At 66.0% G+C, this 12,982-nt stretch overlaps 2 protein-coding genes across 2 annotated transcripts; both read right to left on the reverse strand.

The window, feature by feature from the left end:
- Positions 1 to 150: 150 nt before the first annotated feature.
- ARSA (arylsulfatase A) lies at positions 151 to 4,950 on the reverse strand. The gene is made up of 8 exons (XM_048301989.1): positions 4,594 to 4,950; positions 3,573 to 3,813; positions 3,148 to 3,366; positions 2,514 to 2,683; positions 2,060 to 2,184; positions 1,840 to 1,967; positions 1,501 to 1,603; positions 151 to 1,396 (listed from the first exon to the last, which is right to left on the reverse strand). The coding sequence occupies exons 1-8, from the start codon at positions 4,836 to 4,838 to the stop codon at positions 1,089 to 1,091; spliced, it is 1,539 nt and encodes a 512-aa protein (XP_048157946.1). The 5' UTR covers positions 4,839 to 4,950; the 3' UTR covers positions 151 to 1,088.
- A 1,296-nt stretch (positions 4,951 to 6,246) lies between these two features.
- LOC125325186 (acrosin-like) lies at positions 6,247 to 8,447 on the reverse strand. Its single transcript, XM_048301990.1, has 4 exons — positions 8,313 to 8,447; positions 7,928 to 8,193; positions 7,573 to 7,718; positions 6,247 to 6,775 (listed from the first exon to the last, which is right to left on the reverse strand). Exons 1-4 carry the CDS (start codon positions 8,378 to 8,380, stop codon positions 6,401 to 6,403), a joined length of 855 nt encoding a protein of 284 aa, XP_048157947.1. The 5' UTR covers positions 8,381 to 8,447; the 3' UTR covers positions 6,247 to 6,400.
- Positions 8,448 to 12,982: the final 4,535 nt, after the last annotated feature.

Consider the following 12,982-nt stretch of genomic DNA (forward strand, 5'->3'; position numbering starts at 1 on the left):
GCTGCCCTGAGCCCACACGGATGCTGGAGTTGGTTTAATCCTCGGAATAAAGATGTTTTCCCCACTGCGGCGGTTTAGGGATGGTTTAGGGTTCCCCAGGTCAGTGCTCCTTCCCCTTCCCACTGCAGCTGGAAGCACGAAAGGCAAAGATCAGGGGTTAAAAATTGGAATTTACTGGAAGCAGCCATGAGATGAGGGATCAAACAATTACTTGCAGCAATCTTAGTAAGAAAAAAATGTAAGACAAAGCAGTGATTTCCATGGGAAGCCTGTGACAACGGCAGCTCTGCCCTACCACGTCCTGTCCCGATGGAAATAATGCCCTTTTCCATGGAAGGGAGAGCCCCATCTGGGTCCTGGACACTCCCAGCTACCAAAAAAAATGATTCCTGTGGCCCAAATGAGGACACTCATTAAGCACATTCTCAGCCCAATGCAGTCTCTCGGGCAAAACAAGGATGGGAAAATTTGGGAGTTGGGAGGGAAAAGGAGCGGGGTTGAGCTGGGGTTTGGGGGGACCCTGGGAGAGGGGAGAGAGGGAGAAACTTCTCCAGCCCAGGTTCCCCCGGCAGAGCCTCAGGTGTCCCATTCCCGGCAAAAGCAATTTGGGCACGGAGAGGAACGGGAATGGGAGCAGCTGGAGCTGCAGTCCCGGGGTCCCGAGGGAGCCTGAGCTGCTGCTGCCGCCGCCCAGGGGTGTCCCCTCTGTCACCAGGCCCTGCCCCGGAGCTGCCGGGACCCCCATCCCCGTCCCCCGCTGTGCCCTCGGCCCCGGCAGCGCTGGAGCTGCAGCCCCGGCTCTGCTCCCACCCTGGGCCCAGCCGGGATCGCTGGGGCCGGGACGTTCCCGCTGCTCCAAAGAGCTCTTCTGGCTCTGGAGAAGCTGCTCGAGCGTGGTCCCTGCCGGAGCGAGTTGGGATCCTGTCCAAGGCCTCGCCTGGAATGTCCCACACGGAGCACAGAGCTCTGCCCGCACTCCCAGCAGAGTTTGGGCTCTCCCCGACCCCGTTTGCCGCCCCGTGAGTCCGAGGGGTCCCCGAGGCTGATGCTGGTTAGCGGGGCTGGCGCAGGGATGTTTGGGCTGTCGGTCAGTGCTGGGAGCAGCGGCAGCAGGAGGGTTTGGGGCTGCAGTTGGGGGCACAGCAGGGCTGCAGCGAGGGGTCCCGGCCCTTCTTCACCTGGCTCTCCCCGAACTCCAGGCGCTGCTCCAGCAGCACCTTCTGCAGGGTGATGTCCCTGAGCACCTGCAGCACCTCCGGGCCCGCCTCGCCCTGCAGCAGGTCGTAGTTCTCAGCGGGGTCCGACTCCAAGTCGAAGAGCAGCGGGGGCAGGTGCGGGGTGAGAGGGGTCAGCCCGTGGCACGCCTGGTCTGGGGTGGTGCCGCTGTGGAAGGAACCTGCAAACAACCCCTGGGTGAGCTCGGCTCCTCCTCCCGGAGCTCTGGGCAGCAGGAACCCTTCCCAGAGCCCCCAGAAGAGCTGGGGAGGGGGCAGCACTGACCTTGGGTGAAGTAATGGGCCTTGTACTTGCCCAGGCGGATGGCGAAGGGACCGTGCAGGGGGTCGGGGGACGGAGGGTAGAAGAACACGGCCTGGCGAGGGCTCTGGGGGGGCAGCAGGGCTCAGCTCAGCTGGGCAGCCCCCGGGGAGGGCAGGACCAGGCTGAGACCCCCCCAGGAGCCCCGATCCTACCGCTGGAATAGGGCTGGAGCTGATGGACAGCAGCACCCTGGCGGCTGGGCACAGCTGGGCACAGCTGGGCACACTCGGCAGGAGCCAAAAGCCGCCAGCCCCTGGATCTGCCCCGATCCAAGGATCTGTCCCCCAGCTCCAAACTCACCTTCCCCGAGCCAAAGAGCAGCGGGCTCAGGTCGAAGCCATCCAGGGCCACCTTGGGAAGGGCAGCTCCGGCCAGGGCGCTCAGGGTGGGCAGGATGTCCAGGGTACTGGCCAGCTCGTGGGTCACTCCTGCCGCCGGGAAAAGTCCAAGCAGCTGATCCCACTGCCACCCCTGCCCCTCTTTGTCCCGGGATGTGGCCGAGGGGCTGAGCCTGGCTCACCTGGAGCGATCTTGCCTGGCCAATAAGCCACCGCCGGCTCCCTCATGCCACCTTCGTAGGTCGTGCCCTTGCCACACTTGAGGTGGCCGGCGCTGCCTCCGCGTGCCATGCGCAGGGTGGAGGGGCTGGGGACGAGAACCGGCTGCCATCAGGTGCCAGGGCCGCGCTGTCCCCTCCCTGGTGCCACCGAGGGGGCGGTGACAAGGTGCCAGGGTGACTGTGCCACCCTGCTCGGCCTGAGGGGCAGGGAGAGACACCCGGGCAGGGCAGTGTCACCACTCACAGAGGGAACTGGGGGCTCACACTGCTGGCCCAAAGCCTGGGAGGTTTCTGAGTCACAGGAACACAGAGGTCACGCCCTGTGCCCCCTCCAGAGCAGCGCCCACCTCGCGCCTCACTGGGGTCGCTTGGCACTGCCCCATCCCAGTTCCCCCGCCCCAAACCAGCCCCTCACCCGTTGTCCGAGGTGAAGAACACCAGGGTGGAGTTCTCCAGGCCGTGTTCCTGCAGGGCCTGCACGAGCTGTCCCACGGAGCCATCGAACTCGGCCAGGGCGTCCCCGAAGGGTCCCCGCCGCGTCTGCCCCGCGAACTCCCGGCTGGCAAACTGGGGGTAGTGGGTGTGCTGGGAAAGGGCAGGGAACACCGGGATCAACCCCCCTGGAGCTGCAGCTGCTGCTGGGACAGGCAGGGACAGGCAGCAACCCCAGGCAGGACGTGCAGAGAGGTGACAAAAGCCATCAGCTGAGAGGAGACTTGTCCCCGAGTCTCAGCGGTGGCACAACGTAGCTGAGCTCCAGGAGAGGGTGGGGAGCTGCAGAGTGGGAAGTTTTCCCTGGGGATGGCACAGGGAAGAGGGAGAAGCTCCAGAAAGAAGCAGCCTGAAAGCATTATCCCAATAAGATCTGGTTTTGTGTGGGAATAGCAACGCCAGGTCATGCAGGAGCAGATTTTGGGGTGGCAGGAGCGGAGATGCTTCCTTGTTCTCCGCATGGGACTCAGGCTCCTTTCCCTTTTCCCTTCCCACTCCCCCTTTCCCATCCCTTCCCTTCCCAAGCGCCCGGAAAATCCCCGCTCTCTCTCTCCTACGTGGGAAGCGTAGTAGAGCAGGAAGGGGAGGCCTCGGCGGGCGCAGTCGGCGATGAAATCCCGGGAGAATTTGTTGTAGAGGGGCACGAGGTCGGGGAAGGAGACGGGCTGCTGGATGATGGTCCGGTTCCAGAGCAGCGGCAGCGGCACCACGCCCTGGTCGCAGGTCCCAAAGCACTTGGTGTCGGGTGGGAAGCAGGTCAGGTTCTGGCAGGGGCCCTGGAAAACACGGAATATTCGGGATTCCAGCTCTGGCGCAGCACAGGGAAGACAAGGGAGACGGGTGAAGCCCCACAGCGGCCTCTCCCCGCTGGAAACCCCTCCCAGGGGACTCTGCCCACCCTAAAACCGCCCCAGGACCGCGCTGCTCCCACCCAACCCCCTCCGCGCAGGACCGAGGACCCCAGGCAGCCGGAGCCTCTCACCTGGTCATGGGAATAGGGCACTCCCAGGAAGTGATCGAATCCCTGGTGCACGGGCAGGAAGGAGCCGTTGATGCCAAAGCCCAGGTGCCACTTGCCAACCATGGCCGTGGCGTAGCCCTGAGCCTTCAGCAGCTCGGCGACGGTGACCTCGGCGAGCGGGAGCCCTCCCCGCGAGCCCGGGTCGAACACGCCGGGATAGATCCCGGAGCGCACCTGGAAGCGGCCCGTCAGCAGGGCGGCCCTGCAGGGAGCGGGGACACGGGGCTCAGGGGGGACATCCCGGGACACGGCGGCTTCAGGCCCCTTCCTATCCCGGGACGCGGCGGGTTTATCTGCATCCCGTCTTTCCCGGGACACCGCGGGTTTATCCTCCGCCCGTTTTCCCCGGGATACGGCGGTCAAGGGGGATATCCCGGGATACCGCGGGTTTATCACCCCGTCTTTCCCGGGACACCGCGGGTTTATCACCCCGTCTTTCCCGGGACACCGCGGGTTTATCATCCCGTCTTTCCCGGGACACCGCGGGTTTATCACCCCGTCTTTCCCGGGACACCGCGGGTTTATCATCCCGTCTTTCCCGGCACACTGCGGGTTTATCCTCCGCCCGTTTCTCCCGGCACACGGCAGGTTTATTCCCCCGTTTTTCCCGGGATATGGCGGCTTCATGGCCCTGTCTATCCCGGGATACCGCAGGTTTATTCCTCCGTCTATCCCGGGACACGGCAGGTTCATCCTCCACCACTCACTCCCGGGACACGGTGGATTTATCCCCCCGTCCCTCCCGGGACACCGCAGGTCCATCACCGCCCATCCCTCCCGGGACACCGCAGCTTTGTCCCCCCATCTCTCCCGGGACAAGGCGGGCTCATCCTCCTCCCATCCCGGGACACGGAGGATTCATCCTCCCGACACCGCGGGTTTATCCGCCCCATCCTTCCCGGGACACGGAGGATTCATCCTCCCTCCGTCCCTCCCGGGACACCGCAGCTTCGTCTCCCCGTTCCTCCCGCGGGGGCCGTACCGGGACGGGCTGCAGACGGCGGCGCTGCTGTAGAAGTCGGTGAAGCGCAGCCCGCGGGCCGCCAGCCGGTCCAGGTGCGGGGTGGCGGACGAGGGGTGTCCGTAGCTGCCCAGGTCCCCGAAGCCCAGATCGTCCGCCAGCACCAGCACGAAGCTGGGGCGGGCGGCGGCCGCGGCGCACACGGGGGGCGGCGGCAGCAGCAGCAGCAGCAGCACCCAGGGGTGCTCCCGGCCCTGCAGCCCCATGGCGCTGCCCTGAGGGTGTCCCCGCGTGTCCCGGTGCTGTCCCGGTGCTGTCCCGGTGCTGTCCCCGCGGCCCCGGGGCGGTCCCGGCAGTGGTCGAGCTGATCACGTGATGTACATGTCGGTCACGTGGCCGCGGGGCATGCTGGGAGTTGTAGTCCCGCGCGGCGCCCGAGCGGCCGTGCCAGGCACAGGATATCGGGATGGGGCAGCTCGGAAGGGGCATCCCAGGAGGGGCGTCCCAGAGCATAGGATTGCCTCTGCACAGGTCAGGAATATCCCCAGAGAGGAGGCTCCACCCCTCTCTGGTCACTGCTCAGGGCTGGGTCGCTGCCCAGGAAAGAAGTTCTGGCTCCTGTCCAGGCGGAACTTCCCGGGATCGGTCCCTGCCCGTTCCTCTGGTGCCGCTGCTGGGCCCCCGGAGCAGAGCCTGAGCCTGCTCCTACAGCGGGGGAGGGGGATGGGGGTCCCGGCAGCTCCGGGGCAGGGCCTGGTGACAGAGGGGACACCCCTGGGCGGCGGCAGCAGCAGCTCAGGCTCCCTCGGGACCCCGGGACTGCAGCTCCAGCTGCTCCCATTCCCGTTCCTCTCCGTGCCCAAATTGCTTTTGCCGGGAATGGGACACCTGAGGCTCTGCCGGGGGAACCTGGGCTGGAGAAGTTTCTCCCTCTCTCCGCCTGCCCGGCTGTGCCGGCTTGGGGCGGGACCAGCGGCAGGAACTGACCCCGCTCCAACCCCGTGCGAGCGGCTCTGCGGCCAGAGACCCACTGCAAAGGGAAGGACACAATAAACGCGGCGACGACAGAAAAATCGGCTTAAACCCCGCGGTCCGAGCACAGCGGCCACGCCGTGGGGCGGGGCGGCGGTCCCAGCCCGGACCCGCAGCGTGGCCGGGCTGTTGAGGCGCTCCTGCGGTGGGGCTGCTCATCCTCAGGATGCGCAGCGGTGCTGCTCGTGTCCCACGTCCCCAGCCCTCGAGGTGACATCCCGAAATCCAGGCGGGCACGGGCAGTGCCTCCCCAGGGCGGGCAGTTTCCCCACGGGGCGCTGCCAGCCCGTGAGTTTGGGGATATTTCCGGAGCCCCCCAGCTCGCTCGGCCGCACCCCGGAGCTCCTGGTGGCCCTGAGCAGGGACGGCCCCTCGGGGTGGCTGCTGCTGCTGCCCCAGAGGGAGCTTCCAGCCCGTCCCAGCCGCGCTCACGGCTCATCGGGAGGGGCTGGAGGGGCTGCAGCAGCCCCCGGGTACAGCCCACGGGAACCCGGGCACTGCCCCGTCCTGCCCTGCCCTGCCCTGCCCGGCTGCCCCTCCTCTGCCCCAGCCCAGGAGCCAACCCCGCCCGTGGTCCCGGGTTATCCCGGCCTTGCTGCGCACAGAGCTGGGCTGAAAACGCGGGTAATTGGGGACAGGAAGAACTCTATTTCAAGAACAAACTGAATTCACCGCCGGGGTGGGCTCAGGGCAGGAGCAGGACACGGCAGCGCCGGGCACCGGGACTGCCTTTGGCACCACAGCCACGGCCCCAGCAGGGAATGGTTGCCAGAACGGGATCAGCTCGTCCCGCTGCTCAGGCTTTCTCTCCCTTCAGGAACTGCAGGAGCTCCAGCAGCAGGTTCAGGAATTTCCCCAGGATCTGTAGTTGGAATGAAACGGCCGTGAAATCCTCCGATTCCTCCGGATTCTCCAGGTCACTCAAGTCGTAGTCCGGCTCTGGCTCTGCTGGAGGAGGGGCCGGGGTTGGGATGGGCTCTGGAGGAGGAAGATCTGCTTCTGGTGGGAGCAATCCCATCTGGACCTGGATCCAGGTGTGGAAGTGCTGGGTGGAGGTGAAGATCCCAGGTCGCTTGGCCCCGGCACAGCCTCTGCCCCAGCTGGCCAATCCCACGAGCCAGAAGTAGTCACCGACGTTGTCCTTGCAGACCAGGGGACCCCCGCTGTCCCCCTGTGCCGGGAGAGAGGGGTCAGGGGCTGCTCCAGGCTCACAGCCACACCTCAGGGCTACTGGGAGCACTGGGTGGGCTGTGTGGGCACAGCGCCAGGCCCTGGGGACAAGGGGACACTGGGACAGGGATCCATGGACGTGGAAGGGCAGGAATAGGATGGGATACACAAGAGGAACCCGTGGATGGGGAAGGGAAGGGGCACAGGAAGGGAAGGGAGGGGATACAGGACAGGGTGGGCGATGTCAGGGGCTCAGGGGTCCCTGTGCTGGGTTTGGGGCTTGGATGGGGCCGTGTTTGGGGCTCAGGGGTCCCTGTGCTGGGTTTGGGGCTTGGATGGGGCCGTGTTTGGGGCTCAGGGGTCCCTGTGCTGGGTTTGGGGGTTGGATGGGGCCGTGTTTGGGGCTCAGGGGTCCCTGTGCTGGGTTTGGGGCTTGGATGGGGCCGTGTTTGGGGCTCAGGGGTCCCTGTGCTGGGTTTGGGGGTTGGATGGGGCCGTGTTTGGGGCTCAGGGGTCCCTGTGCTGGGTTTGGGGCTTGGATGGGGCCGTGTTTGGGGCTCAGGGGTCCCTGTGCTGGGTTTGGGGGTTGGATGGGGCCGTGTTTGGGGCTCAGGGGTCCCTGTGCTGGGTTTGGGGCTTGGATGGGGCCGTGTTTGGGGCTCAGGGGTCCCTGTGCTGGGTTTGGGGCTTGGATGGGGCCGTGTTTGGGGCTCGGGGGTCCCTGTGCTGGGTTTGGGGGTTGGATGGGGCCGTGTTTGGGGCTCGGGGGTCCCTGTGCCCCTGGGCCCACGCTCGCACCTGGCAGGTGTCGATGCCGCCCCGCGGGTACCCCGCGCACAGGTCCTGGGGGTGCAGGGCCCCCCCGTACCAGCGGCTGCTGTTGCACAGCTGGGCGTCCATCAGCCGGACCTTGGCCTCCTGCAGCGCCAGGCGCGGGCCGGGAGCTGCGGGCACAGCGGGCGCTGAGCACCCGGCACCTCCCCGGGCCGAGCCCCTCGCCCAGGGCCCGGCCGTGCCCCTGTTCCTCTGTGTCCCTGCCCGGGGCTCCGGGGCACGGCCCAGGCCCGGCTCTGCCCGGCCACAGCTCCTGCGGCTTTGGCCTCTGCCCTGGGCCAGCCCGACCGTGTCCCTGTGCACCCAACTCAGCACTGACCGCTGCCCGGGGCGGCTCTCCAGCCCGCGATGTAGCAGGTTTTCAGCTCGGGCACTGCCAGGGAGCTGTCGGGCACACAGGCCAGCTGGATGTAGTCGCTGCACTCCACGGGCTGCGCCAGCTCCAGCAGGGCGATGTTGTTCCTGGCCGCGGTGGCCACGTAGTGCTGGTGCACCAGGAGCCTCCGGATGTGGCGCAGCTCGACCTCGGGGCCCGGCTGGGTGAGATCCGTGGCCCCGATCACCACCTCCCACCTGGAGATGTTCCTGGAGAGCAGGGGGAGAAAGGATTTGATGGAGCCGGGCCACGGGATGTGGCAGCCCCGTTCCCTTCCCTCACTGGGCACCTGGCACCTGGGGACAGCCCCGGCCCTGCTCCTCCTTACCCAGGCCTGAAGAAGCAGTGGGCCACCGTGAGGACCCACTGGGGGTGGATGAGGGCCCCCGAGCACATGTGCCACGTGCCGTTCTCCAGCGTGGCCTGGATGCTGACGATGCCGGGCCAGGCTCCCGGATGGACCCTTGTGCCATCCACGTCCTGCGCGGTGTCATCGGAAGAACCCAAGGGTTCGTAGTTGGCATTCAGGGAATCGTAGTCAGGAACCAGCGAGCTGTGGTCAGACGCCATGGGCCGGAGCCCGCAGGTGCCTCTGGAAGCACAAAGCCATCCCTGGGCACAGCAGGGCCAGGGAGCCCCGAGGGGCTCGTCTGTCACCAGGCTGTGCCAGGGAAGCCCCGGGTGTCCCCGAGCCCCCTGGCAGCCCCTGGGGCCGCTCACCTGCAGGTGTCCCAGGTGCCCCCCGCGGGCCCGGCCAGGCCCAGCAGGACGAGCAGCCCCAGCAGAGCCATCGGTGCCAGCGCAGCAGGCGGCAGAGCCGGAGCAGAGGTGGCACCTGCAGCCCCAGGGCCCCGCGGTGCCCCCGGGCCGGGCTGATGTCACAGAGGGGCAGCCCGGGGCCGCGGAACCTTGGAATGGTTCGGGCTGCGAGGGACCTTAACGAGCGCCCGGTGCCACCCGTGCCATGGCAGGGCCACCTCCCGCTGTCCCAGCGCGCTCCGAGCTGGCCCCGGACACTTCCAGGGATGGGCCAGCCCGATCTTCCCTGGGTTTGGGGCTTTTCCAGCGGGAGGGAGGGATTGGATCAGGGAAGAGCAGCCATGGAGAGGCTGCAGCACGGGGGATTTGTGTCCCTTTGGGGCCGATCCAGCGTCACCGCCGCTCCCTGATCCCGCAGCAAGGCCCTGCCGTTCCCTGGGATCGGGCACAGCCGGGATTGCCCCCTCCCCCCCCGTCGTGGCCTGGGGGCGGTTCTGGGCGGGCATCCCGCGGCTGCAGGTGGCAGATGGCTCCGGGATGTCCCCGTGCCGCCGCTGCCACCCCGCAGGCGCCAGCTGGAGCTGTCCCCGAGCGTGTTCCCGACGTCGTTTCCCACAGACAGCGTCTGCTCCGCTCCATCTGCGGCTCAGATGGTGCCAGGGGGTGGCACGAGAAGGGGGAGGATGCCCGGGAGACACCGGGAGGGAGGCAGGAATTGTCCCAGGATCGCGGGAGGCTCAAGCCCGAGGTCACCTGGGGCAGTTCCAGGGGCAGCTCGGCCTGGAGCACGACCGGAATTTCGAATATTCCCAAAGGTTTTGAGTATCCCACAATTTCTGTGCCCGTGCTCAGATATCCCGACAACAAAAGTGATTCCTTGCGTTCCTGGTGGCGTTTTGTGCTGGTTTTCTTTTAATTTCTGCTGTCACTGGGCACAAATTGGTGGAAGATTGGTGGATTCTCTCCAGCATTCCCATGTTTTCCTTGCCCAGGGAAACCTGGAATAGGCGCAGCATTCCCGGTGCTGGGCACAGGAGGGATCACAGCCCAGGCTGCCTTTGGCTCGTGCCGGGATTTTGGTGGCAGCCAGAATTCCCAGATCCTTTTGGGAAGAGCCGCTTCCCGGGCGGACAATTCCTGGTGCCGTGAGGTTATTCCTGCCCGGGTGCAGGGCTTGGCATTCCCTGAATTCCCGAGCTTCCAGCTCCGGTGTCCGCTCTAGGTGGCAGCAAATCCACGGCTGGGCGGGTCCCTCCTCCCAGTTTTGGGTCAGAATCCCAGGATTACGGAGAATCCTGAGCTGGAAGTACCTGGGAGGATCAGAATCCCACTCCTGGCCCTGGATAGGGCACCCTAAAATCCCAGCCCGTCCCTGTCCCCACCGGGAATGTCACCGTTCCCTGGGGAGCCTGGTCAGTGCCCCACCACCCTCTGGGTGAAAAACCTCTTCCTAAAATCCAGCCTAACCCCAGAATTCCCTGGATCCTTTTCAAATTTATTAATGGAGATTTTGGACAATCCTGCTCCCAGTTCGAGCCTCAGCGGGGTGCGGCTGGATGGGGTTATCCCGGCTGGATGGGGTTATCCCGGGATTCAGGAGAGCGGCTGGATGTGGTTATCCCGGGATTCAGGAGAGTGGCTGGATGGGGTTATCCCGGCTGGATGGGGTTATCCCGGAATTCAGGAGTGCGGCTGGATGGGGTTATCCCGGCTGGATGAAGTTATCCCGGAATTCAGGAGTGCGGCTGGATGCAGTTATCCCGGGATTCAGGAGAGTGGCTGAATGGGGTTATCCCGGCTGGATGAAGTTATCCCGGGATTCAGGAGTGCGGCTGGATGCAGTTATCCCGGGATTCAGGAGAGTGGCTGGACGGGGTTATGCCGGGATTCAGGGGTGCGGCTGGATGGGGTTATCCCGGGATTCAGGAGAGTGGCTGAATGGGGTTATCCCGGCTGGATGAAGTTATCCCGGGATTCAGGAGTGCGGCTGGATGTGGTTATCCCGGGATTCAGGGGTGCAGCTGGGGCTGGAGCCTCAGAGGGGTGCAGCTGGAAAATATCCAGGTTATCCCATGGACAGCCAGGCGGGAATCGGTGCAGAGGCACAAAATGCTGGGTCCAAGGAGATCTCAATTCCCAACCCTGATCCCGGCCCTGATCCCGGCCCTGATCCCCCTTCTATCCCATTCCCTCATCGCTCCCACAGCCAGGAGGAGCTCCCTGGGGTGATCCCACTGGGAATACCCGGGGAAGGAAGGAGCTGGTGGGATCTCGGGGCACCAAAGGATCCCGTCCCTGGAGGCAGTGCCCAGCAAATCCCAGTCTGGAATGCCAGAGGACTCGAATCCCAGTCTGGAATGCCGGGGAATCTTCAGTCCCTGTTCCCCCAGTGCCTTCCCCCATCCCTGCCACATCCCTGCTCCCTGGGGCTGGAATATCCCCCAGGAATCTGCACCTCATGGCGGAGCCCCCGTTTGGGATTCCCACTTCCCCAGCCTTCCATCCCTGGGGACATTCCTGGGATAACCTCCGGAGCCGGGGTCATTCCCGAGGGGCGCAGGAGGGTGGGATTCCCATTCCTTGGGTTTATCCCGGTTCTTCTCCTTTGCTGTGCCCGTTTTGGGTCCGGATGCGCTTCCAGAGAGCCCAAAGCTCTTCCCTGAGCGCTGTCCCCTCTCCCGCCGCATCCCAGCTCCCATCTGGGATGGATGGAGCTCCAGAGGGTGGGAACGTGGGAAAGGCTCTTCCCTCTGCGCTCCGGGATGGAAGGAGGAGGTTCTGCCCTGCCCCGCCCCACTGAGCCCCACCCGGCCCTTCCCGGTTCCTCCCCTCCGCCGGGAGCTGTCCAGGTGTTGTTTTCCCAAGGAATTCCCAGGGCTGGGAGCCGGTGCCCATCCCATTCCCGCGATCCCAGCGCTCCCAGGTGTTGTTTTCCCAAGGAAGAATTCCCAGTCCCCGTCCCATTCCCGCGGGTCCGGCCCCATTCCCGGGATCCCAGCGCCCCCTTTCCTTCCCGCACAGCTGGGATTTGTTGGGATTGTCCCGGCTCCTCGGAGAACTCCTGGAATTTGGGGAGCAGGGCAGCCTCGGGAGAACAGCGCGTTCCTGGCTCTGCAGGCTCCTGAGGGAAATCCGGGAAGTTTCTGCTCCACGAGCTAAAAAATCCCAAAAAAATCCCAACGGCAATCTCCGGATCCGGACCGGGCCAAAGGACAAATCCCGGACGCTGCTCCGGAGCCTCGGGGGTGACAACGGCGACACGGGAAGGGCAGGAGGGGACACAAATCCCCGGGAATTCGGGAGCGCTGAGCTCCGGGAAAGGCTCCCGGTGACAAAGCGGGGACAGTTGTGGGGCGGGGATGTGGCAGGAGGGAAGGTGGCACTGCGGGGTGGTGGCACCTGGCACGGCTCCTGCCAGCCCCGGCGGGGCCACCGCGCCGGTGACCGCGTGGGGACACCGAGGGGGGACGGGGGACGGGGACACACGGATGGGGTGGCCGGAAAAGGGGGCGTGGGGACACACGAGGGGACAGAGGGGCACACCCACGAGGGGGTGGGGACATCGGAGAGGGCAGGAAAAGGGGGATGGGGACAGCCAGGGGGACGGGAAAGGGGGGACGGGGACATCCAGGGAGGGCAGGCGGAGGGGTCTGGGGACACCCAGGGGAAGGGGACACGGGGACACCCAGGGCGCTGTGGGAGGGGTGTCCCCACGGGGAGGAGCTCGGGGGTGGCCGAGTCCCTCCTTCCGTGCCAAGGGTGACGCCGCTGGGACCTGGCCCTGTGCCCGGCAGGCGCTGTGACCGTGTCCCCTGTCCGGCAGGAGCTGTCACCTTGTCCCCTGCCCGCTGGCTCGGGCCAGCGCCCTGTCCTGGCAGCGCTGGCACTGCCCCAATGTGTCCCCACCCACGCCTGGCCAGGGCAGTGCCACAGCGAGAGCCACAGCCAGGGCACCTCCTGTGCCCCGTCCCCGTGTCCCCGTGTCCCTCTGTCCCCGTGTCCCTCTGTCCCTTTGTCCCTCTGTCCCCGTGTCCGGGCCGTGCTGTGTCCCCGTGCCGGGTCTGTTCCCGCCCGGGGCTCCCTCAGGAAGGGACAATCCCGGCCCCGCCAAGGTGTTTCCTGCGCTCCCTGATAGGGCCGGGCAGCCGCGTCCGGAGCCACCCCACAGCTGGGCACTGACCCCAGAGCTGGGCACTGACCCCAGAGCCGGGCACTGACCCCAGAGCCGGGCACTGACCC

Source organism: Corvus hawaiiensis, chromosome 4 (assembly GCF_020740725.1).
Source record: "Corvus hawaiiensis isolate bCorHaw1 chromosome 4, bCorHaw1.pri.cur, whole genome shotgun sequence".
NCBI lineage: Eukaryota > Metazoa > Chordata > Aves > Passeriformes > Corvidae > Corvus > Corvus hawaiiensis.

Bases quoted from the DNA above. Each gene is read 5' to 3' on its own strand.
- LOC125325186 (XM_048301990.1), bottom strand. From the start codon at position 8,380: ATGTGCTCGGGGGCCCTCATCCACCCCCAGTGGGTCCTCACGGTGGCC. The intron at 8,194-8,312 runs GTAAGGAGGAGC...CCTGCTCTCCAG, and splicing joins CACTGCTTCTTCAGGCCTGG to GAACATCTCCAGGTGGGAGG. The intron at 6,776-7,572 runs GTGCGAGCGTGG...CTCCCGGCACAG, and splicing joins GCGGCATCGACACCTGCCAG to GGGGACAGCGGGGGTCCCCT.
- ARSA (XM_048301989.1), bottom strand. From the start codon at position 4,838: ATGGGGCTGCAGGGCCGGGAGCACCCCTGGGTGCTGCTGCTGCTGCTG. The intron at 3,367-3,572 runs GTGAGAGGCTCC...CGTGTTTTCCAG, and splicing joins TGCCCTATTCCCATGACCAG to GGCCCCTGCCAGAACCTGAC. The intron at 1,968-2,059 runs GTGAGCCAGGCT...TCCCGGCGGCAG, and splicing joins GCCAGGCAAGATCGCTCCAG to GAGTGACCCACGAGCTGGCC.